A 27019-nucleotide genomic window follows, 5' to 3' on the forward strand; every position below is an offset into this window, starting at 1 on the left:
TATATGTATAATTGTTCTTCAGATGATGAAATGTCCTTTTCAAATGTAGCTGGGTGTACATGCGTTTTACGTACTGTAATAGGTAATACACCTAACATGTTTATAAGATTTAACAAATAAAAATGTTAACATTCATAACTGACAAAACAACTCATTAGTTCACACTGAAAATTACATTTCAAAATTATAAATATTGTACATATATCTTTATCCAAATATTTATTATATCTTTGAGTAGAAGGTGAAACTTGTTGACGTAGTTCTTGACGAAAATATAAGTGGTTTAACTTCAATAAATCGTGTTTTTTATTTGATGGAGTCTACATATTGTAAAATTAAAGATGAAAATGTAAAATAATATTCGTTTATGAACTGATTTGAAATATTTATAATTCCTTTTAGCTAACATGCTTAATATTCATTTTCATTAATCATTCAGTATATCTTTCTGGGATTATTCTATACTGTCATACAAATAAGATAAAATTACTATAATAAAGTAACATAATGGCGGAATGATAATTTCGTTTTTAAACACAATTCAAAAGATTTTTTTTCAATGTTGTTAAATCAAAATGCTTAATAACAAAAATGCATGCATGTAATACACATTCTTGTCTATTTATAAATTTTAATCGGAGGGAATTTTCAGGTTACATATTTTAGTATAAATGTAATAGAAAGAGCATCGAAACACGAGGCTATCTGATTTGTACGAGGGGGCGTAGCCCCCGAGTATAAATCAGATTGCCGAGTGTTTTGATGTTCTTTCTCTTTTGTATCATAGTCAAACATAAAAACACGTTCCCTGTTGTCACAGTATGAAACCCCAGAAAAAAGTAACCAATGAACGAGCATCTGAATATGATATTTCTGTCGCATTCCCTTTCTCTGCCGTCACAATAAGTAAACCCCAGCAAAAATGAACCAATCAATGGGCATGCTCTGGAGTGCGGGTAACTGATACCTGCACTCCAGTTACCGCACTGTGCATGTATATGTATACGATTTAACTCTGACACATTTTCAACAGAAAGGTCGCCAAACTATGATACAACTTTCGTATATACCTGTATGGCATCAATAATATCTTTTACATAAACATTTCCATTCATGTTATTTAACACTAATAAGCTTGGCAGAATTAACTTATTTAACAGAATAAAATGCCAGCTATTTCATATTACTTATACATTTTCAATCCAAGGGGAATGAATCATTGGTCTGGTTCAACAGCTTAAACCAGAGTATCTTCCCTTTGTAATGTTGATATAATTTAGTAATATGTGTAACAATAAGCAATATTATAATCATTTATTTACAAATAAAACAAGCAATTATCAAAGCTTACAAGCAAAACAAAAGTCCCATACCGGTTCGAACCCTACAAGAAATATGTCAGCAACATTCAGAAAGGTCATGACCATTCAAAAATGCCATTGTGGAAGACATGGATGACTTTTTGAGTTCATAGTTTATCTGTGTCATATAAAGGTGTTAAAATGTCCCTGCCTAAAAAGGAAGTAATGTTTATACAACAGATCATCAAAAGTTCCAATTTACATTTTCTTAAAGACGAATATGTATTATTTCAATTGTCCTCTATTTTATAACATTTTGTTGAAACATTTCCAAGATTTTTAAAAGACAATAAGAATTTTAGGGACGGACAGAGAGAAAGACTGACAGACCAATAGCCAATCTTTAAACCTCATTGGTTGTAACCAAAATATAACATATATAATATATATAATATATTATATATTATAATATAATTTCATTTCAAAATATAACATATATAATATATATAATATATTATATATTATAATATAATTTCATAAACATTCTTAAAATATAGAGGAATTAACTCTTGAATAAAGATTCTACACTAATGAACCTTTTCATACATGATACGAGCAATGACAAAGAACAATTGTCTTTAGTGTAAAGTAAGTACCATTTATAGTGACAGAGAAGGAGAGTGGAAAAATGTAAGAAATTTCAAACTAATTCCAAGTTCAAAATTAAAATAATCATAGAATTCCAGATGCTAGACTAATAAATCTAATTACAGATGATGTAGGTGTTGATAATGAACATATATTTAGAATTTAATGTATAACCATGAAGAATAAAGAGAGTTATAGAATAAAATAGGAAACATCAAAGTTTAAGGGGGGATCATTCTGGAAATATGGATTTATTAACCTTGTCATATAATTATGATGTGGGCTTTCAAATATTAAAGTTAACCCTTTAAGATATGAAGTTACAGTAAAACATAATAATTTCAAGTTCAAGAGCGCCATAATTCTGGAAATAGTCAAGCAAGATTATTGAATCTCCTAACACCTGACTTGGGTGAAATTAAGAAACATATAATTGAAATCTGAAGTAGAAAAATCATGAAAGTTAAGAACAGAGTTATAGAAAATAATCATTCTTGTTTTGTTTAATGTAGTGCCATTGTACCCAATTATTTTGTAACGGAATGAATTATAGTGTTCTTTTTGGTTTTGTTTACAGTTTAATGGCCCACTTTCCCTATTATGCAATGCAGACAGATGATCAGACAGACGAACAGAGGGCAAACGTAAAGTCCCCTCCGATTAAACCGGTAGGGGACTACAAAACATTTTTCTTATAATGCTATTATGAAAATATTCCACCAAATTGTCAACAATGAATAAATGTGTCATTCATAAATGATCTTTTAAAACACACACAAGAATAGAATATTGAATTTCAAATCAAACATGAATCATATAAAACATTAAAATATGTGTGCAAGATATGTAAATATACTGAATAAACAAATTACCTGTCAAACTGTTTTAAAGGAAATATTTTATTTAATGATAAAGTTGTAAATATTTTTATATTTTCAAATTATGAATAGCCTAATAACCACACAAAATCATACATGTATTTTTTGCCAAACAAAATCATGAGTATAATCGCTTAAATATGAGATATTATAATATTTATGACACAAAATGTTTAAACAAACATGAATACTAAACAGAAATTATTTGTCATCTCAAACAAATGTGAGTGACAGCCAGAAAATGATTATGTACACATAAACTAAGTTCTACAGTCTCAAATGTTCAAATGATTACAATAGAAATACTTTGTATGTACTATATATCACAGCAAATCAGTTGAAGTAAATACTTGACATAATGGACTAAATTAAACATAAGATGACACACGTTTATTTCAGTTCATCGACAGGCGCTTAATTGCACCCTGAAAACCCATTACGTCTTATGTAGAATCATACTCAATATTTACATTAAATACTGAAATGAAATCATTTCCTAGATTGCCACCGATCACCGAATTGTCTATAACGTCAAAGGCAAACGACCTAGGGCAGCGCAACCCAATTGCAGCTTGTTTCAATACCTTTCCAAGTTTGATATTTACTAGAAATAACGTGTTAGACGCACACACGAGAAGCATATCATTTTTTACAATGCATAGATCAGTACAACCCTGTAATTCTTTTAGTGCTACTGTCGAGGGATTTTGGCTGTTTGCATCAATTATAATAAGGCCATCTCCTCCAGCAGCCACAACAATCTTACTTCTGTCATCACTAACAACTAAGCTATGACAAAAAGTTTCCTTCCCAAATTGATGTAACTTTTTATGATTTTCTCCGTTTTCATCACACGTATAGATGGAAAGGTTGTCGGTATAGTATATGGCACTGTCTTTACTGTATAAGCGCAAACAAGGGGCCTTTGTTTTGAACACCTTGTCTACCTGAATATGAATATCCCCAACATTAACAACACAAACATGGTGGCCAAATGTAACAAAGGCTTTTGAGGCATGAATTGCACAAATATCAAAGGGTGTTTCCGACTCATTAAACGTATATTGGCCTACAACCCTATAGGTCAAATCAAGTTTTTTCAACTTTTTGTTTACATTGTCGATGAGCAGAATTTCACCTGAAGGTAGGGTACAAAGTTTTATTGTACTACACACTTTACGTGCCGGTTCATCACTTCTGATCCTGTATAGTTTTGTGCTTACATCTTCTGTTATTTGTCTTACACCCTGGCACTTTCTAAAGAAGATAAATAACTACTATTATTCACAATGTGAACATTTTTGTTTGTGGTTAAGCTTTGACTATTTTAATGCAAAATGATCTACAGTTTCTTATGGTTTAAATAGAAAACAATTCTAAAATTTAGACAAGAATTCAGACCGAGCCTCCAGAATGATGCCGCATGCCTTTGCAGTGATACAAAAACAGAACATTTAAATGCATGTTGCATTCTCTAAAGGGATCCGTCCGTCACTGACTACAAAGCATGTCCAATACATACTTCCTGTAGACAAATGCAGCTGTCAATGAATGCGATTAAAACCTTCATGTGCTTTATATTTATAGATTGAAGTCGAAATTGAATCGATGAAAAACTGTACGAAGAAATTTTGCCAAACCAAGAAAAAAACACAGCTTAATAGTGGTAGATGATTTTGATGACTAAAAAGACAAAACACTTTAATGCCCATTAACAAACAATTTGCGATAAATACAACTATATTCACAGAGATAATACAATAAAATAATGATAGCCTACTGTAAATTTGTTGGAAATAAAGATTTACACAGCATCTTAAACAAAAGTCATTTATTATAGTTAAATTGTGTTAACTGACGAAATCTTATGAACTCGCTTAAGTTTCAAATTAATATCTGCAATGGTTAAATTATGTTCAAAAACGTATACATTTCATGATATTAACTCGAGTAATTTAAAGGGACAAAAGTAGTTCGAAATTTGTTATTTAGCCATCTTTCAAGGATACTGACGAACACGATTAATATTGTATTATGAAAACAGGAACAAGTTACATGAGTGCTTCGCCGTGCAGAACGAAAATAAGTCTTCCAATGTTAGTGCATAAGTGCATTGTGTTTAATAAAGCCTTACCTATGCTTTCCTTCGCATTTATGGCAAAAGAAATTATCATGTGCGGGACAAAACAGCTCAACCTGTTGCTTGTGATGAGTATCGCAGAATAAATCGTCAGCGTGTCCTTCATTTATGACACCCTGGTCCACTGAAATCAAGAAATGTCAGGCATAGTAAACTGTTGCATACCTGACGTTACATGTAAAGAAATGTAAACTTTAGTTAAACTTAACCCTTAAACTTATTTGTATAAATCATTAATACATTAATTTGATGTTTATATAATTTTTACATAGAAGAATGATTTAAAACGTTATACATACGAGAGGACTTGCAGGAAACATTGTTAAAATACATTAAAGATCTTCACAAGTCTGTGTAAGTGATTACAATCGGATGTAATGCAAATGAAAAACTGTTAAAATAAAAGAACTATGCATGATAACATTAAAAAGGAAAAAAATGTAGTAGATATCAAATTTAAGGCGTTTCGCTATGAAATAGTACAATGCATTCAGCAAGAATAAATACGTAAATAGGCATTTGCAAAAAACACACTTAATAATACACGTTAACTATTTAGCAATGCATACTCAAATGCTTTTGCACTTCCTGTATCTTCTCATGTGATACTTTGGCATAAATGACGCAGACAGCTTCGTACACGTTAGAGAGAACAGTTTGAAGGTTTTCTATTTTTGATTTAAATTCATTCCCTTTCAGTATCTTTAACAGCATTCTTATTTCTTCACAAGACGCACATGCCATAGTCATCACAACAGTATTATCTTTATCCACAGATGCTGATTTGATCTCAACGTTCATAATAGAGGCTACATCTTTTACTGCCTTGATTAGTTGATCTGGGTATTTTTCCAGTGTCCCTTCAAATATGCCTTTAACTACATTGCAGCATTTCCTTGAAATGGGATTAGATGAAGTGAATATATCCAATTTCTCCTCTATATCTGAATTGAAATATTTTTAAAGTTCAAATATTAAGTGAAATATAAACATAGTCTATATAAGTTTATGCACGCAATTATAAAAACGTATCATTTAGCGAAGTGTCTCTCTAATGGAAAGTTAATAGAAATATAGGAACCCTGCTAATAGTTCAGCTATTAAAACAGACTTTAGAGTAACAAATTGCAAATGCAAATCATTACATACACCACTGTTTATGTAATTTCCATGGTTTAGATATAAAGCATTACTTATTATTACTTATTTGTCAAGTTTTATGAATATTGACTATTGGGATATACTGGGAAACACCAGATGTTACAGGGTAATACTGGGTAATACTGGGTTTTAAACATGATATAGATACTACTGTTAAAAATATATCGATGTTTGTTCTGAATATATCTTCCTGTACAGGAACGTTGTCCTTTACCTTACAAAGAAAAGTTTGTAATTTGTTTCTTTATACATGAACTGTAGATTGTTCATACAATTTGGCTGTAAATATCATTTATGTCTATAACAGTTTATAGCGTATCTCAGTAAACCAAGTCCAAGTAGGAAAGAGAGAAATGAGTACCTTCTGTTCCTTCGAATTCCTTTCCCTTTTGAATGGAAATGACCAATTGTTCTTCCAATAAATTGACAGAAGTTTCTTCAATTGAATTTTTATTTCGCAAATCTAGAACAAAAAAATATGTCTGTAGCTTAAACATTACACATCTTCACTTTTTTCTAATATCACTAAATATGCGGATAAAGAGATGAAAATAATAATATTGTTTCAGTATTTCATCTTGACTTAGTTCCCTATTAAATAATGATATATTTTATTTAAAATTGAAGGCTTATGTAAGATGATGCAATATGTACATCATAACAACTTCTTTTATTTTTGTACTCTACAGAATTCACACGTAAAACGGACACTCTGCTATGAGTAGTTATACAATTTACACTCCTGATGATTGAAATACGCCAAAATTATTATTATTATTATTATTATTATTATTATTAATATGATTATTATTATTAATATTATTATTAATTTATTCTTATGATTATTATTAGAAGAAGTGGTGGTAGAAGAAGTGGTGGTAGAAGAAGTGGTGGTTGTGGTACATGTAGTAGTGGTGGTGGTGATGGTAGTGGTGGTGGTGGTGGTAGTGGTGGTGGAAGTGGTAGTGGTAGTGGCAGTGGTTTGTTTGTTTGTTTTGTGTTTTACGTCACATCGACACAGTGTATGTCATATCGCGATGTTCCAGCTTAACTGGTGGAGGAAGACCTCAGGTGGCCTTCCGTGCATTATTTTAGGCACGAACGGGCACCTGAGTAGAACCACTAACGTTCCGTAAGCTAGCTGGATAGGTTCCTCACATGAAAGAATCCAAAGTCCCTGTAGGGATTCGAACCCACAGCGGTAGTGGTAGTGGTAGTGGTAGTAGTAGTAGTAGTAGTAGCAGTAGTAGTAGCAGTAGTAGTAGCAAAAGTAGTAGCAGTAGTAGTAGCAGTAGTAGTAGCAGTAGAAGTAGCAGTAGTAGTCGCAGTAGTAGTAGTAGTTAACATTTTAATCAAAATAGCATTTAGACACCAAATATGCTACCTTTCAATCTTTGTCTTGTCTGTTCCTTCAATTCGTTTTGTATGTCCGTTGTTTCTTCCCCTTTTTCTGTCTTTTCAATAAACTTAAGTAAAAGATACTGATGGCTTTTTTCAAGGTATTTTTTAAAAAGTTTATATACATCGGTGCCGCTTTGTCTGACCTTTTCTATAATAGTTTCGTTCTTCTTCGTTGTATTTGCTAGTTCCTAAACAATAAGAGTTCAAACTTAGAATATAATTTTATTTTTACATGTAATATTATCTATTTACAGTTGAAGATGCACCCATCCTTGTTGGCCAAGTGGCAATAAAAAGAGTTACCGCTACTTAAAAATACAAGGGAGGGTGACGGAGCACCAGCGTCCGGATTGTTTCGTGAGCAATTACTACATAGTCGTGTAGTTTTTTGCTTTGCTTTTGTTTTTTTAATCTCTAATATGACGTTTGTTTTACCATATGGTTAAGATGTATATGTTATCATTCTGTAGTTGAACTTTCTATTTTACTATAAGCTTTTATCACTTAATTGCACAATAAAGCACTTATACAAATAAAAATATTTCATTTCTTCCATTTAACAGTGAAATATTGCTTGACACTTTTGTTTGGCTGGTCAAGCGATATTATGAACATCCATCTAAATTAGTGTCTTTTTTTCTCCACTCCACTCATGTTAAGAAGTCAATATTTTACTTAATGATCTACAAAGTAAATTGATGACATACCATGATATCACGAATATCAATATACTGGAAAACATTGTCCTCAAGTAAACTATCAAGAATTGGTTCAGGATTCATACATTCTTTAATTGTCGATATTGATCTATCTAGCACGTGCTTATATGTCTCCTCAGCGTCGTTTACTGTCTCCTCTTTATCATCTTCTGATAAATAATGATTTATTATCCATATTCATTTTATTTATTATTCGAAAGAAAGTTTTACATTATTTAATTTATTATTGTTTAAGTTGTAGAAAAAGGTTATTGGTTAAGATTTTTAGATGAAAAAAGCACATTGAAATAAGTGTATCGATATTTGTTGCATTGATTTTTTCCAAATAGATTGAAGTAAATATCATTTAATTGCTCAATATTGAATAAAATGTTATCTTTGGTGAATGCTATAAATACAACTTTCGACAGTCTTCATACAGAATTATAATCTAAGCACATATTAAACCGAAACAGTTTGATTACGAATTTGGTTTGCAAAGCTGAAAAAATAAGAACGCAATTGAGAAAACATAAAGTATACATTTAAATTGTCATACACTCATATACTAGACCTTAATACCTTTTTCATTCAAACTGTCTGATTTTTCTTCTTTGACTTCAGTTGTTTCTTCGTCACTTACGTTTTGAAACAAGTATTTTGGACTTGTTTCAGGACCTTCTTCGTCCTATAAGACATTATAAATATTGAGTAAAATGAGTCATTTAGATAATTTTGTTTTTTGTTTACATTAAACAATATTAAAAACATAAATAAATTAACAAGCATATTTATACTAATATAACTTGCTCTAAATATATATTCATTTATTTTGCCTGAAAATATATCATGTTTACAGCATACTTAATTGGTCGAATAAAATGGGTTTTGTTTTTTTTACACATTCAACATTACCTTTGATACGGACTTTTCAAGATTGGAGTGTTCATTTATCTCACCACCTGTTTTATATAAGATCATAATTGTGAACATTATCATTTTAATAATAAATATTTTAGGTTGGAACACGAATAAATGTTTCATTTTTTTTATTTTTCGAAAGAGAATTTTAAACTATTTAACTGACTATCGTATAATTTGTTAAACACAGATATTAGCTACCCTTTTTAGATAAAAAAGTCACAATGAAATAGAATAACTGTTTCGATATATGTTGCATTTAATTTTTCCAAGTAGATTGAAGCAACCATCAAACAAAAGCTACGAAGTATTACGTAACTTTCGTAATATGAATTCCATGCCTTATTGCTCAATATTGAATAAACTGTTATCTTTGGTGAAGGCTATAAATATAAATTTCGACAAAATCTTCATAAAGTACAATAATCTAACCCAAACTGTTTGATTAGGAATGTGGTTTGCAAAGCTGAAAAAATAAGAACGTAATTGAGTAAAAATAGAGTATATATTTAGATTGTCACACGCTTCTATACTAGACGTTAATACCTTTTTCATTCAAACTGACTGATATTTCTTCTTTGTCTGCAGTTGTTTCTTCGTCACATACGTTTTGAAACAAGTTTTTTTGCCTTGTTTCAGCACCTTCCTCGTCCTATAAGACATTATACACATTGAACAAAATGAGTCAATTAGCAAAATCAACTAATTAAATTGTTGATGATAAGAGCGTCTTTTGAACTTTGATATCAGCTGACCTAGAGCATTTTATTTCTTCTCCTTTCGCGAACAGCTATGAAATTTGGACCATGTGCACAGGTTTAGATGTATAATTAAACTTTGATAAAAGTACAATAGTGTGAAAATATGACATAGTTTCTTGTCCGTCGATGTACAGCGATATAATTTGAACCATGTGCATAGTTAATCTTTGAAGATTATGATCATAATGATTTATACTTGAACAAAACAACAAGGAAGTCAAACTGATTTTAGACGATCTTCTGCAAGAAAATAGATCTACCAAACATCATTGGTTTCCGTAATTTTGATATAAAGTACTTATATTTCTTTTTCTATGAACTCTGAAGAGCATGCAGGTTGTTATCAGCTTAGTTTAAAGAACAAGGAACACTTAGTTAATGACGTTACGACATATCCTTATTCAAATGTCACATGTAATGAAAATGATTTTGATATTTGCTTTTCGCTTTAAATTATTTCTTGAAATATCTTACTGACCCTCTTAAGTACAAATTTTATATAGGGGTCGGAATCTCCTACCCATTGGGTAGTCATGTAAAATGAGGTCTTAGAGTCAATGGGTCTAGAACTCATCTTAATATCATAAGGGGGTCTAAGTGTCTTACTTGCCTCTAGGTCGGGATATTATAACGGTAATGACAAGATACATTCTGTCGGCTGCTTGCTTTGACATTCCACATAAAATATGTACGTAGGTCCAACCGGGGATTGCAGTTTAAATTAGATTGCTTTAATGTTTATTACTGAAGAATATCGGATTATTGGTAACAAGGCCGAACGGCCTTAACGTATTAAAGAATAAACATTTTAAGGTTATTCCATTTTGATGTTTAAAATATTTTGTTGTTTGTGTATGAATGTTTCAATAACGTAGTTATATAAAGGTACACTATGAAATGGACGATGTAAAAGTAAAGGTAGGAGAGCTTAAGAGTGGATTGAAGTTGAGTATAAGAAATAACATCTCCGATATAAGTTGATTTTACTTCTTACCGTTCCCATTGTCATCATGTCCAGACTCTTCGGCGCATGATTACCTAGGTGAGATAATATAATGATAACATACATTAACATTTCTATGAGTAACATATTTGTTTCAGGAAGAATCTTACGTTTTACTCTTTAACATTCTCTATATGAACCTTTAAGGTTCATGTCATCACTATCATTATTTTTCAATGCGTTCCATTTACCCAGACAATTAATCATCGAACATTTTCAGATAAATAGCTCTTTCCAACGGATATGTTAATATGTGTTTTCCTCAAAAGTCCAAATATCACTGGCATTTTTATTGCTTACTTTAATTTTATTTCAGGATATTCGACTTAAGTTATTCTTCATATAGATCAAGGTTAAAATATTGCACAAACGTATTTTTAATTAAAGTTCCAATCAAATGAATCATTTCTAAATGTCATCGACGAACGTTATATTTTTGTTTAATTATCGTTCGTTATTTATTGATTTTCACCAATCAATATTGCGATAAAACAAATCTTGTATCTGCCTGAACTGATGTAAACTTTTTGAAAGGACACTCTAGAAATTTTTTATTATATAACTTGACATATCTGAAAATATTTGATATAATGTTTTTATTGTATTTATCATATTTACAGAAATCTATATTCCTTTATTTCATACTTACAGTCCAGCTCATTTATGAGATTATTTAATTTCCCATCAAACCTTCTTTGCAAACCGATTGGACTTTTTATGCTATTGTCAATCTCCTTAACAAGATCCATGTTGATACAACTTTTTACATTTCTTCCGAAAATCCCTGCCATCACGAAGCAAAGAAGAGGAACAGTCCAAGTATCCATGTCTGTATTAACTGATCTACCTTCTGGATATAATATTTGCTTATCTTCTCCCAACAATAGCATGTCTATTTTTTGTTTGATATAACTTATGTCTTGAACGAGGCGTTCTGCCAACTCTCCTTCTGACAGACGCATTCCAATGCCCTCTTTTAGTTTACTTTTCAACTCATCTTCATTTTCTTTTATAACGTCACTCTTAAAATTGTTTATAATTTTGTAATTATAACATTTATACACAATGCAAACGAAAGATGTTTTTGAAAAGAATATAATAAGCAGTTTTAAACAGTTCAACGATATATCAAACTTATTTAATCAGATAAATACTAATTATCCGTCTTTGACTATAGCTAAAACATTTCATTAGTAAGTTAAATTTTCATTATAAATGATTTTCATCATCTTATCCCAATACAGAAGTGTAAAATTTAATCCTTACCTTTTCTTTTAAGAACTCCTCCATACTGGAGTATGCATATTCACCTGTGTAAGATAGCATTATGTTTATATGTATATTCCTATATTTTTCTAAAATATTATTTTTTATTTGTTAAAATAATACAAATAGCAAATCGACTTGACTTAACAAATCTATCAACTTTCAACACTATCAACATAAATATTCACTGTATTGCATACTTTCCATTATGTAATTGACCAATGCAAACTGCTTTGTGTGCGTGTGTGTGCGTGTGTGTTGGTGTGTGTGTGTGTGTGTGCGTGTGCGTGTGTGTGTGTGTGTGTGTGTGTGCGCACGCGCGTGTGCGTGTGCGTGTGTGTGTGTGTGTGCGTGTGCGTGTGCGTGTGTGTGTGTTGCACGATAGTTTTGTAATTTTGAGACGGCGGAGGGCTACAACAGACAAAACTTTGAAAAATGTTTGCCATAACGAGAGATTTAGAAGAACCTGTAAATTTTATGTTGAATATTTTTTTATTTTTATGTAGTATCTATACTGAATTATTTGTTATTAAAGCAGAAAGTATTGAGAGTACATATAAAATTCATGAAATGGTTATTAAATATTAAAATGTCTACAACAAGTTCTGCTGTTTATGGAGAATTGAGTGCATTCCCTTTATATATAGATAGAGAAATCAGGAATGTTAAGTATTCCTAAAGTTGCATGATGAAGAAAAAAAACAATAATTTATTTTATCAAGTACCATAATAAATTAAGATATGATGCTCAAAAAAAAATATTGTCAATTGGGCTTCAAAAGTAAGACTTATCACAAATGCCGGTTTTAAATCACTTTACAGTTGTTTTTCGTATAAGACTTCAGCATATATATTCAAATAACTGGTAACCTCTACCAGATCTTTACTTTTATCATTCAAAAATATAAAACCTTTTTTTGAAATATAAAAATATCTATCCAAGATAAAATGTTCTATAATTATTTCAAGTTTAGGTATCCCATTGGAGGTCCATTGTGGTTTGATCCCCATTTCATATGTATTCTATATTATAATATCAAGGAACAAAGTTGATAGGTTGAATGATATATTGCATTGTGAAAGTATGTAATCGATGTAATCATATAATCATGATAACTTTGCCAAAGTAATCAAAAGAATTCCATTACAAAGCTGATCTCCGGTTCCGGTGATGGAGAGGTGGAAACATTTCTCTCGCATTAAAACGTATATCATGTATGGAATTGTATGTGATTGGATTTTATATTCAGTATTGTTTCTTTACAAATTAAATTAACTTCATAATTCGTGTACAAAATCATAAAATATAATTTGGGAATTTTAGTTAAATTTGGGAAAAAAATTTTTTTTTCTTTCTTTTTTTTTAAAAACTGTGTGCATTGGGAAAAATAAGCAAACGTTTGGAAATTGGTTTAACTGTAGATGATTAAATTGTGATCATTTTATCATTGGTCGCTGTGTATATTAAACTAGGGGCACTGGCCGAAAAAATTAAGGGAATTTTAAACCCATTTTTATTTTAACCCGATCAAAAACGGAAAAAAATCCCCTTTTAATACGGCGTTGAAATATGAAAAACTTCGGGCAATATGATATAAAAGTCATGTGGGGAATGTCACCAAATTAAATTTTCCCAAACCCTAATGTATTTTCCCAAACATTGACTGAAACACCAAAAGGGGTTCCTTATCTTTTTAAAGGGCCTTTCCCTCGGGTGGAAAAAAAGACAAACAGATAAAAACGAGCTATATCATTTTTGAGTCGTGGGGAAAGAGCCCTCCCAGAAAGACATGTTTGTCGACAGGTTTTGGTTTTGGGAATAAAAAACAAGCCCTGCCCCAAAAACTGGAAAAAAAGTGTCAATCCCTTTTTTAAATTAAAAGGGAATCAAAAAGGGTTCTTTGGGTTTTTAAAATACTGGCGCTTAAACGTCGGTAATTTCCAAAAGACGGGGGGCTCTGCTAAATTTTAAAGCTTCCCTACGACTTTTCTTTGCTAAAACTCTGGTAATCGAGGGAGAAGACTACTTTTAAATTGAAAATTTTTAAAACAACATAAAATAATGCCTAATCAAACGAAAATCATTGTAAATTTACAAGATACTAAAAAATAGGTAGGGAAAAGTAGGATGGAGAAACCCTTCAGACAGGGTTTTGCATTCAAAAAAGAAGATCTTCTTCTTGAGAAAAAGAAGCACTGCAGTTTTGAATCTAAGCATGCGGAAGCTATGGAGAAACTATCTACGTCAGTCAATCTAAAATGGATCTTACAAACAAACAAGACAGTGTTCAACTTTTATGTTGATAACATAAATAAACATGTTAGTAAACTAGAATCCACAGTGACGAAAGCTCTAGAATTGTGTAAGACATACTTTCAATCTAAAAGTGCTTCTATAAAAATACTCAAGACCACCTTATTTATATATCTTATGCATTTGCGCACTTAAAATCATTTGTCAAAACCTGTGGTGTGAATATATCGGACAATTTGCGGAATGCAGAAGCAATTACCGTCACGTCACAACCTGGGCACGACTCCCATACTCCTAGCGGTAATTTATCTTCTGCATCCGTCAATGAAACCGTATGCAATGATCAATCCCTCGAAAGACAAGCACAGTTTACTGCTAAAAAGCATGTACAAAATACTATCCTTCTGCTAATAAAGTGGAACCTCAGAAACAATTCCAAACAATACCAACTACCGTAACAACACGATCTGATAGCCAGACAAAGCGGCAGGTCTCGTATGCAGATGTATGTAAAAGCACGGGCAGGGTGAGGAGGATGATGACTTTTCCCAATATGTGCGACGGCGCTCAAAAAGGTTTTATATTGGTGGATTCAAACAATCAATTACCGAACTAAAACTTAGAAAATATGTTCATGGAAAGGGGCCACATGTTACAAAAGTATGTATCTTTTGAAACCGAAAGTATAGAACAGTTGTAGTAAGAATTAACGTTGAAGATAACAGTAAGGCTAATCTCCTAATCAATGATCCGTACTTCTGGCCACGGGACATAACTTGGGAGCCAAAGGAAAGTCTCTAAAAAGGGATAAAAATAAATCCGTTATAAAAAATAAAGAAAAATTAATACCTTTTTGGGATTGGGGGGCAAATAGCCCAAAGGGTAGAACCCAAACCCAAAAATGGAATGAAAGACGGGCCCACTGGAAAGGGAAAAAAATACACTTATAATCAATACAAACATTTTACCCTGTTTAGGCATTTGTTTAATAATATGTGTCTTGGGCAAATTTTTAGACAACCCGGGAAATTTAAAAAGGGAAAATCCAGGGGGCAAATTATTAATAAAAGAGAAAATTTTATATATTTTGGGATATTTAGAAACTGATTTCTGAAAAGAACCCCCATGTTTTTGAAAAGTATAATTTAAAAACTATATAAGTTTTCCCCTGTTTCGGACCCCGACCTTTTATGCCCTCTTTTTAGAAAAGGGTGGGGAAAAGGGGTCTTGGGAATGTTATGGGCGTAAGAAATTTAAAACCATATATTAACCAATTTATTTTGTTTTCCCCAAAATTTTATTGGGATTCAAAAATTTTGATAAAAACCGGAAAAATACATTTTTCCCTTTTTCCCGAATTTTTTAATGCCATCGAAGATCAAACCCCAAAGCATGCATACATAATTTTTCTAGAAGAACTAGAAATTAATTTGGCCCTGTAATAGGCAAGGGAATAAAAAAGTAAAGAGGGATTATAATACAGAACTCAAATCAGCTCGGAAAAAAGACAATTCCCCAAAATCCTAGAAGTGCGCTTTTTCTCGTTTTAAATCAGAAATATTTAAACCCTTTAAACCCTTTAAAACATTAAAATTTTTGCCGCGGAGGAAGAACGCAACCCTTCCCTATAACATAAGAGAAATTTGATTGATTTTATTTACCGGGTTCATACGTACAATATGTCAAAGACTGTCAAATTGTTGACGACAACGCGCTTAACGTATCGAAACACCGTCCAATCATTTGCACATTTAATATTGAGTACGATGGTAGGCCAAACTTCTCGGATGCTCAAACATGCGACCGTAAAATCATAAACTGGCAAAATGTCAAACAAGCCAAAATTAACCAGTATATAGATTTTTTTAGAAAATTGCAACGTTCTGCGTTATGCACAATATTTTCCTATAAATAATAAAATGATATAGATGATCTTTACGCTTGTATTGTTACAATTGTGAATCTTGCAACAAATTTGTTTATACCAAAGGTTTAATTTAAGTCATACATAAAACCATACTGGAATACTAAGCTATCATCATTACACAAAGATATGAAATTAAAGCGCAATAAATAGATACGGGCGGGAAAACCTAGAACGGAAGAATCAATCATTTTAAAGAATACAAATCGCTCAAAACTAAGTTTAGATGCGCACATCGTGACGCTGCAACGTTATTTTTGCAGGAACAGGAAGCGGAAATTGATACGACCGCAGAGTGCGATAACAACGATTTTTGGCGTCTTATTAATCGCCGGCGAAATAAAAAAAAAAATTTAAACCCTGGATTTGAAATGTGCTTTAATGGTACGATATACAGCGATCCGCAAAAAATAAACACTGAGTGCAGAACTAATTTTAGTGAGCTATACTCACCTGACGAAAACTCAAGCTTTAATAAAAGTTATTTGTCAAAAGTTGAAAATGAGCTTAACGATATAATAAAGCTTTGTGAAAGCTCAAATGACACTACTTTAAACATGACTTCAGAAATGATAAGGAAAGCTTTGCAAACATGCCAAAAACGTAAAGCTTGTGGCAATGATTCAATTCATTATGAAAACATCATGCATTGCGGTTCACTTCTAATTGACGTAATCGCAAAATTGTTCAATAGCATGCTTAGGTTTTCACATACTTCGTTAGAAATGAGAAAGGGTATAATTTCCACCCTTTTCAAGGGTGGGAGTAAGAAGAAATCAGATCCAAATAACTGCCGAGCAATCTCTTTATGCTCGGTGATATTAAAACTTTTTGACGAGGTTATATTAGAACTTCTTGGAAAGGATAGGAATGTCAATTTAAATGCATCACAAGGTGGCTTTCAAAAACATGTAATTTGTATAATGACATATTTAATGCTATAACAATGTGTATACTATGGTCTTGAAAACCATTCCCCAGTATATGCTTGTTTTCTCGATGCTTAACAGGCATTCGGTCGCACTTGGGTATCATTACTTCTGGTACAATTGTTAAAAATGGGTAATGATATTTCACTTTTTTAAAGTGATTTTGTCATTTTTCAAAAACTGCTTTAGCTGCGTGAAATCACAAGGTTACACGTAAGACTGGTTCCCCATTTTGCAAGGAACCCGTCAAGGCCAATGTCTCAGCCCTTTTCTCTATCTCATACTCATAAATAGCTTAATGGAAGAAGTGGACAGTAGTCAACATTGCTTAAAATTAGGTACTTTAAAATGTGGATGCCCAACTTCCGCCGGTGACATGGTTATTATTTCAAATACAAAGCGCGCTCTAGATACTCTGATGGACATATGTTATAGGAACAAAACAATTTTATATGTTATAAATGAAAGTTATCTATATAATGCCAAAAATTTAACAAAATAGTGTTCAACGATGTTAAATCAAGACCTCGCACCTGGACTTTAGGAGACAAAACCATAAACGAAACGGATAGCTACCTTCATTTAGGTGTCCAATGTAACAACACTCTAGATATAGATAAGAATATTTCTATAAGCTGCGATAAACTTCGAAAAACTTTTTTTTAGTATAGCGGATTGTGTTATTTACAGAAATGGCCTCAATCCTCTTACATTAAAAAAATCTATGTGTCAGTTGTGCTAAATCAAGGCTATGTATGGAAGCGAGCTATGGTCGGGAGTTACTGATACACAGTTACAGTCCCTTATGAAACTACAAATGTATAAAACGCATTCAGTCCATACCAGTAAGTACAAGGACGGATATAGCCCTGAGCTGTATCGGTATACAACCAATGGCCAATTTGATAGATAAACGAAAACTGTAATTATTTGGCCAGCTCTGCCTGTTAGACACTAAATTTCGAATAAAAGAAGTTTTTGTACATAGGTTAACGTCATTTTTGCTCTTCCCAAGGAAAATAAAGGGATTCTTACCAGATATTTACATGATCCTAGGTAAATACAACCTTACAAGCTTCCTTATAACTTTTATAATTTAGGGGTATTCCCAAAACTTAGTACCTGGCAAAGTATGGTCAAATCGAAAATCAATAGCTTAGAAAAACCGTGTACTATGCGATAAAAGTTTGAAACAATTCCTCCTTGTTCATCCTGTTTTTGAACCATGAATTCTTTGGAATTTCAGTCGCAGATATAGAAACCTACAGGCAGAGTGTACATCAACGTTTATTCTAATGTGCCGATATTTTCCTAGGAAATATGATATGAGATGCAAAAAGTTGTATCCTAATGATAAATGATATTTGAAACATATTCTATTGTTTTGTCCCTCAAATGAGTCAAAGACAGCAAACGTTATGGGTTACATTATCAAAACTTATGGGCATAGAAACTTTTCAAAACCTAATCGCGCTTTCTCCTGACCTGCAGATCATTGAAATGTTTCGTGGTTTAACATCTTCTTATCTAAGCGACGAGACTAGAGTGTATAGTTTCAAAGCTTTCATCAAATGAACTGGCTGATGTGAAATATACATGTTATAATTGTCCTATTCTGTTCGTAATCCAATGAATAAGTTTGCATATAAGCGCACGAATACACGCCCATTTAAACGCACAACCGTACACGCACGCTTATACTAAAAAAAATAACCCAAACACACACACACACACACACACACTCGAACGCACGCACCAACACACACGCACACGGACACACGCACTCACGCACACACACACGCTCGCACTATAGTTTCTTATGAATTTACAACTTATGTGTTTTGTGTTATTTCGTTATAAGTACATGTATTAACCGTTGTTAAAGGCACATCTATATTGTATGTCCTCCCAAGATACTTTTGTTTCGTTTCGATAAGAATGTTAAGCAAGAGGATATATTGCTGAATACAATATTTCAAAATTTTCGTTTGCTTCCTCATGTGTATATATTTTTTCTATGTTAAATGATTATTTACCTTATTTATGTTATTTATCAATTGTGTTTATTCAATATTTGTTACATTAACCGTTGATACAGGTACACCTATATTGTATGTCCTCCCAAGATACTTTTGTTTCGTTCCGATAAGAATCTTAAGCAACAGGATATATTGCTGAATACAATATTTCAAAATTTTCGTTTGCTTGCTTATGTGTATATATTGTTTCTATGTTAAATAATTATTTACCTTATTTATATTATTTATCAATTCTGTGTTTGTTCAATATTTGTTACATTAATATAATTATAAATGTATTCATATGTTTGTCAGTCATACATTGATGTACATGTAATGATTTATGTAGTTTTTGTAAGAACTGTATTGTATATGTATGTACTCTTCAAAACTGTACAAAATAAAGAAATATATGTCATCGATCACCATCCGTGTCCTGTCCTCGTGATCGCCCTGTCTGTAATATGTTGAATTTCTTTAAAAATGACTCAAGGAGTTTCAATGAGAAAACAGCAAATGGCATTCGATAAAACACTACCGAAAAAAACTCAAATTATTGGCTATAACTAGACGATAACTAGAGTTTATAATGAGCTATTGTCATCAAACTTTTATATAGCAATCTTATGTGGAAACCCGGGTTGGAATTGCTTTTAGACCGACCCTTGGGTGGGATTGTTGTTAGAACCTCTTGGGTCGAGTCAGTGTTACCAAAAATTGAATAACCGTTTCCGGAACAATAACTAGAGCAATGACATATTGTAATCAATCAAATTTAGTATGCACACCCACTTAGGATTACTTTTGGACACTTTGGGGTCAAGGTCTCTGTTACTTGAAGTTGAAAAATGGTTTTAGGACAATAAAAAGATTTAGGATTGATATATTTTACTCAAACTTGGTATGTAGCAGGCTTATATGAAGAAGCTTGTTGGTATTGTTTTTAGATCCCTGGGATCAATGTCAATCTAAATAAAGTGAAAAAAAGGTTTCCAGTAGCAATTAAATATTGTAATGAAACTTGATATTAAGCAAGCTTAAATGGAGACCTTGCTTCGAGTTAGAGTGAGAATGAAATATTGAAATAAAACTTGGTATTTAACAAACTTATATAAACACATAGCTTGGAAAATCCCTAGGTCCAAGGTCAATGTCTTTATATAAAATTAGAAAAAAATGGTTTCTGGAAGATAAGAAATGAATTTTAATATTGATTGGTAAAGAGATGAAAGATCATAAATTATATGTTGAGTTCATTGAGTTCAAATTTCGCTTTGGACCACTTATTTTTCAAAATGTCAAGGTTGCTAGTAGGGAACGGGGTATGAATCACATTTAGAAATACCTCTGTTTGTTTTCGAAGAGATTTGTTTCTATTTTGGATTGGTATGGATTTGACAGTTTTAGGTAGCTCGATTGATCTGAATGATCTTGTGTTTAAAAGTTTATGTAAAATTTTCAAACGTACAAATCCTAACAAAGTTTCTGCTTCTTGCCAAATATTGTAGAGATGATATGGAGCTGCGCATAAAATGGCAAAATTAGAAATGTTAGGTCTTGGTTTGGTTGAACCTGTTCATTTTTGTCATTTGTTCAAATGTGAAAACAATTATTAAGTAATGGAAATCGTGCAGGAATATGCGATGAAAGTTTTTTCTGCTTAAAAGGTTATTGAATATTAGTGAGTGCAACTTATGTTTTAATGTTTTATATTGCATAAAAACTATATTAATTTATGTTCATACTTACGATCAAGCTCATTTATGAGATTTTCTAATTTCCCACGAAATTTTCTATGCAAACGTATATTATTCTGTTTGCTCATGTCAATGTCATTAACAAGATCAATGTAGATACAACTTTTCAATTTAACTCTCAAAAAAGCGGGTATCACGAAGCAAAGAAGTGGTAAAGTCCATGTATCAATGTCTATATTAGCTGCTGCATCTTTGGGGTATAGAAGTTGCTTATCTGCGTCCAACAGAATACCGTCCATAGTTGATTCAATTTGATCTCTGTCGCAAGCAAGACATTCCGCCAACTCTTCTTTTGAGACAGACATTTCTATGCAGGACTTCAGATTTCTTTTTAACTCTTCTTCCTTTTCTTTTATTTCGTCTCCCTTAAAAATATATCTTTATTATTGTAACATTTTTACACAAACAACGAACGTACTTCAAGCATGAAATGGAAACAATACAAATATTAAGAGGATATTTTTTCGTTTGTGTGAAATATCGAATATATTTTCATGGAACATGATAAAATGCCACATATTTTCAGGAGCCGGTAAAAACGAATTTAAAAACAATTAATAAATGACATATCATGCTATCACAAATACATTAATATGCTGGACAACACTGTAACCTAGTACGCTGTTTCAAGGTCCATACTGGTTGAGGGTCCATACATCCTTTATGTGTCGATATTGATCTGTCCAGCAATTCCCTGTGTAAGGAGAACATTAATGACCACGAGTGTCGTGTAAACATCAGCACATACACAAGTTATTACAACTAGCATTGATTGCAATTTATCTTGATGGAAACCTTCGAATTTCATATGCTAAGGTAAACTTGTTTGGTCGGCCCTGACACATTACAGTCACCCAATTTGAAATTTCAAAATATTATGTAATGTTGTTATATTAACACATGTAATTGTAATATTAACGGAAAAAAAGAAATTTGATTTATCGAAAACCCCACACTGAATAGGTTATTTTACACTATCTTAAACAATACACCTTAAAAACATGGTAAAATTAAAAACACAACTATTGTATACACTCAGATAATCATTATATTAATATGTTATTATTTAGTTATCGATATAGCTGGTGATCGAGTTCGATTTAGTGTGCCCGTTATTATGCACGTGCTCAAACGTCCCGTCATATATCTTTTGTCATATTGCATAAAGAAAATGATATTAAAAAATCCAACTCATTCATACAGTATGCGTTGTTTTAAAAAAATGGATCAGAATAGATCAGATTTTAACTTTATTATTTTGTTAAATATTAAAGAGAGAAATGATGAGAGCGTAGAAATAATAAGTTTTAAAAAGTAAATATTAATTAACTTAAATCGATATCGCTTCAGCCCCAGGAGGCGACACTGGTAATGCATCTTGTGTTTTATATATAATGAATTTACAGTATATGACTTGTGTATAGAAAAACGCTTTTCGACAAAGTTCACTTTTACAAACTGTCCTATAATTGCATTTAATAAGTGTTATTACATATAAGTTCAATCCTTTGAATACGGTGTTTTCACACTTAGTTTTTTTTTTCATATCATTTTCTTGAAAAGTTAATTATTTGCTTGTATGCTTGCATGTTAATTAGGCGAAATTTTAGGCGTTCTTTACAGTGACATTATGATCATTTTTCCATTGTCAAATTGATGTGAATTGACTATATATTGCAACAGAAAATAATGGTGACTGACCAACAGTTGACATTGGAAAATGGTAATCCTAAACAAAAAATACACTGATATGACTCCATTTTGAGTGTGCGATTTTATATATATCGAGGGGTGAAAGCGAAAGAAGTCTAAATGCATATCTGTAAATTTTTCAGGAGAGACAAAAAACTGTCCTGTTTTTCAGGTTATATGTATAATTATCATTTGTGTACTCTGAAATGAAAATCAGTTATATTATACATTCAAAGAAATTACTTGAAAAAAAATGAAAGAAAAAGATTATATTTGTAAAAATGTACTTAGACTTTTTTGCACTTAATATTTGTCAAAATATCACAAAACTGGTAAATGCGAAAAAGTCTAAGTGACAGAAAACAGGAATTAAACACCCAATTTAAACAGAAATGTTCTATACAGATTACGTTTGATCATGACTTTCTATTCTGAATATAGAAATGGAAAGAAAATAATATAAATTTCAAAAAAAAATCACTTGGACCTCTTTCGCATTAAATAGTCATTTAGAACTTGCCCTATAAGTGACTTAAAGTGAGTGACATTTGACCATATTAACCAGATACTTTCATCTTAAAGGAAAAGAATATTGAAGTTTATATTATTATAGAACTAATTTAGGTTTTTACATATATCATCACAATTAAAAACTGCATTCAGTTTCTAAAATAATGGCATTTTGTCTGATTCTGATCATAAACTGAAGTTTTAGTTGATTACCATAATATAATTACCAAAACAGATACTGGAAGGAATTCTGTTCTTCAATTCTAATGTTTAACCAAATAACAACATGGTCAACACACATAAACAACTATAATACAATGTAATACGCTTAATGTTAACCATATGTATGCAATGTTAAATGAATTCTTAAATAAAAGCTATTGAAGGCAGTTTACATAAAATGGATATTTTCAGATTAAGGCACTCGCACTGGACATAAAAGAAGGGCAAAGACTTAGTAATCTAAGATAAGTAATAAAAACAATTTAATGATATATTTACAGGAAATACAGCACACGTGCTACAGTTTGCTTTCTACACAATTCACCAACCAAAACTTGCAAAAAAGTGCATCATTCTTCATAATTTGAAACATAATGACTCTTCAAAATCAGCAAAGGATGTTGTCAATTATTTTTTGGCATGACCGGATAGAAATCACTTTTACATCGATTCAAATTTTGTACAGGGTGTATAATATTCACAGTTCACAACAAATTAGATTTACAGAAAAGTCTGAAATTTATTGATGAATTAATTATTAGACGATTAATTTGGAATTATATAATTGACCAAAGTCAAAGTAGTAAAAGTATTGGTTATAGTAGTGCTGCTTGTTATAATGTTAGGGATGTAAGTGGCAATAGCCATGAGTTGTGGTAATGATATAAGTCTATCACTACAGTCACTTCTACAGTATCAACAACATACAAGTCACTGCTACAGTATCAACAGCTAACAATTCCACAAGTCCAACCTCACAATCACTGTCACTGCTACAGTATCAACAGCTAATAACAATTCCACAAGTCCAACTCTACAATCACTATCACTGCTACAGTATCAACACCTTATAACAATTCCACAAGTCCAACTCTACAATCACTGTCACTGCTTCAGTATCAACAGCTAGCCATTCCACAAGACCTACATTACAATCACTGTCACTGCTTTAGTATCAACATCTAATAACCATTCCACAAGTCCTACATTACAATCACTGTCACTGCTTCAGTAACAACATCTAATAACTATTCCACAAGTCCTACATTACAATCACTGTCACTGCTTCAGTATTAACATCTAATAACCATTCCACAAGTCCTACATTAGAATCACTGTCACTGCTTCAGTATTAACATCTAATAACCATTCCACAAGTCCTACATTACAATCACTGTCACTGCTTCAGTATTAACATCTAATAACCATTCCACAAGTCCTACATTACAATCACTGTCACTGCTTCAGTATTAACATCTAACGATTCCACAAGTGCTACATTACAATCACTGTCACTGCTTCAGTATTAACATCTAATAACCATTCCACAAGTCCTACATTACAATCACTGTCACTGCTTCAGTATTAACATCTAACCATTCCACAAGTCCTACACTACAATCACTGTCACTGCTTCAGTATCAACATCTAACCATTCCACAAGCCCTACATTACAATCACTGTCACTGCTTCAGTATTAACATCTAACCATTCCACAAGTCCTACATTACAATCACTGTCACTGCTTCAGTATTAATATCTAATAACCATTCCACAAGTTCTATATTACAATCACTGTCACTGCTTCAGTATCAACATCTAATAAACATTCCACAAGTCCTACATTACCATCACTGTCACTGCTTCAGTATTAACATCTAACCATTCCACAAGTCCTACATTACAATCACTGTCACTGCTTCAGTACCAACATCTAATAACCATTCCACAAGTACTACATTACAATCACTGTCACTGCTTCAGTATCAACATCTAATAACCATTCCACAAGTCCTACATTACAATCACTGTCACTGCTCCAGTATTAACATCTGATAACCATTCCACAAGTCCTACATTACAATCACTGTCACTGCTTCAGTATTAACATCTAACCATTTCACAAGTCCTACATTACAATCACTGTCACTGCTTCCGTATTTTAACATCTAATAACCATTCCACAAGTCCTACATTACAATCACTGTCACTGCTTCAGTATTAACATCTAATAACCATTCCACAAGTCCTACATTACAATCACTGTCACTGCTTTCAGTATCAACATCTAACCATTCCACAAGTCCTACATTACAATCACTGTCACTGCTTCAGTATCAACATCTGATAACCATTCCACAAGTCCTACATTACAATCACTGTCACTGCTTCAGTATCAACATCTAACCATTCCACAAGTCCTACATTACAATCACTGTCACTGCTTCAGAATCAACATCTAACCATTCCACAAGTCCTACATTACAATCACTGTCACTGCTACAGTATCAACATCTAACCATTCCACAAGTCCTACATTACAATCACTGTCACTGCTTCAGTATCAACATCTAACCATTCCACAAGTCCTACATTACAATCACTGTCACTGCTTTAGTATCAACATCTAATAACCATTCCACAAGTCCTACATTACAATCACTGTCACTGCTTCAGTATTAACATCTAACCATTCCACGCGTCCTTCATTACAATCACTGTCACTGCTTCAGTATTAACATCTAATAACCATTCCACATGTCCTTCATTACAATCACTGTCACTGCTTTAGTATCAACATCTAATAACCATTCCACAAGTCCTACATTACAATCACTGTCACTGATTTAGTATTAACATCTAACCATTCCACAAGTCCTACATTACAATCACTGTCACTGCTTCATTATTAACATCTAATAACCATTCCACAAGTCCTACATTACAATCACTGTCACTGCTTCAGTATCAACATCTAATAACCATTCCACAAGTCTTACATTACAATCACTGTCACTGCTTTAGTATTAACATCTAACCATTCCACAAGTCCTACATTACAATCACTGTCACTGCTTCAGTATTAACATCTAACCATTCCACAAGTCCTACACTACAATCACTGTCACTGTTTCAGTATCAATATCTAATAACCATTCCACAAGTCCTACATTACAATCACTGTCACTGCTTCAGTATTAACACCTAATAACCATTCCACAAGTCCTACATTACAATCACTGTCACTGCTTCAGTATTAACATCTAATAACCATTCCACAAGTCCTACATTACAATCACTGTCACTGCTTCAGTATCAACATCTAATAACCATTCCACAAGTCCTACATTACAATCACTGTCACTGCTTCAGTATTAAACACATAATAACCATTCCACAAGTCCTACATTACAATCAATGTCACTGCTTCAGTATTAACATCTAATAACCATTCCACAAGTCCTACATTACAATCACTGTCACTGCTTCAGTATTAACATCTAATAACCATTCCACAAGTCCTACATTACAATCACTGTCACTGCTTCAGTATCAACATCTAATAACCATTCCACAAGTCCTACATTACAATCACTGTCACTGCTTCAGTATCAACATCTAATAACCATTCCACAAGTCCTACATTACAATCACTGTCACTGCTTCAGTATCAACATCTAATAAACCATTCCACAAGTCCTGCATTACAATCACTGTCACTGCTTTCAGTATCAACATCTAATAACCATTCCAT

General features: G+C 32.2%; 1 protein-coding gene across 1 annotated transcript; it reads right to left on the reverse strand.

The window, feature by feature from the left end:
• Positions 1-2944: 2944 nt before the first annotated feature.
• LOC132757095 (uncharacterized) lies at positions 2945-27019 on the reverse strand. The gene is made up of 16 exons (XM_060748279.1): positions 26952-27019; positions 26554-26631; positions 25956-26050; positions 25464-25570; positions 21053-21425; positions 11562-11918; positions 10904-10947; positions 9695-9800; positions 9143-9189; positions 8810-8915; positions 8237-8397; positions 7513-7717; positions 6490-6591; positions 5537-5911; positions 4962-5091; positions 2945-4084 (listed from the first exon to the last, which is right to left on the reverse strand). Exons 1-16 carry the CDS (start codon positions 27017-27019, stop codon positions 3271-3273), a joined length of 3168 nt encoding a protein of 1055 aa, XP_060604262.1. The 3' UTR covers positions 2945-3270.

This window comes from Ruditapes philippinarum, unplaced genomic scaffold (genome assembly GCF_026571515.1).
Source record: "Ruditapes philippinarum isolate M1 unplaced genomic scaffold, ASM2657151v2 ctg840_1_1_1_1, whole genome shotgun sequence".
In the NCBI taxonomy this organism is placed as follows: domain Eukaryota; kingdom Metazoa; phylum Mollusca; class Bivalvia; order Venerida; family Veneridae; genus Ruditapes; species Ruditapes philippinarum.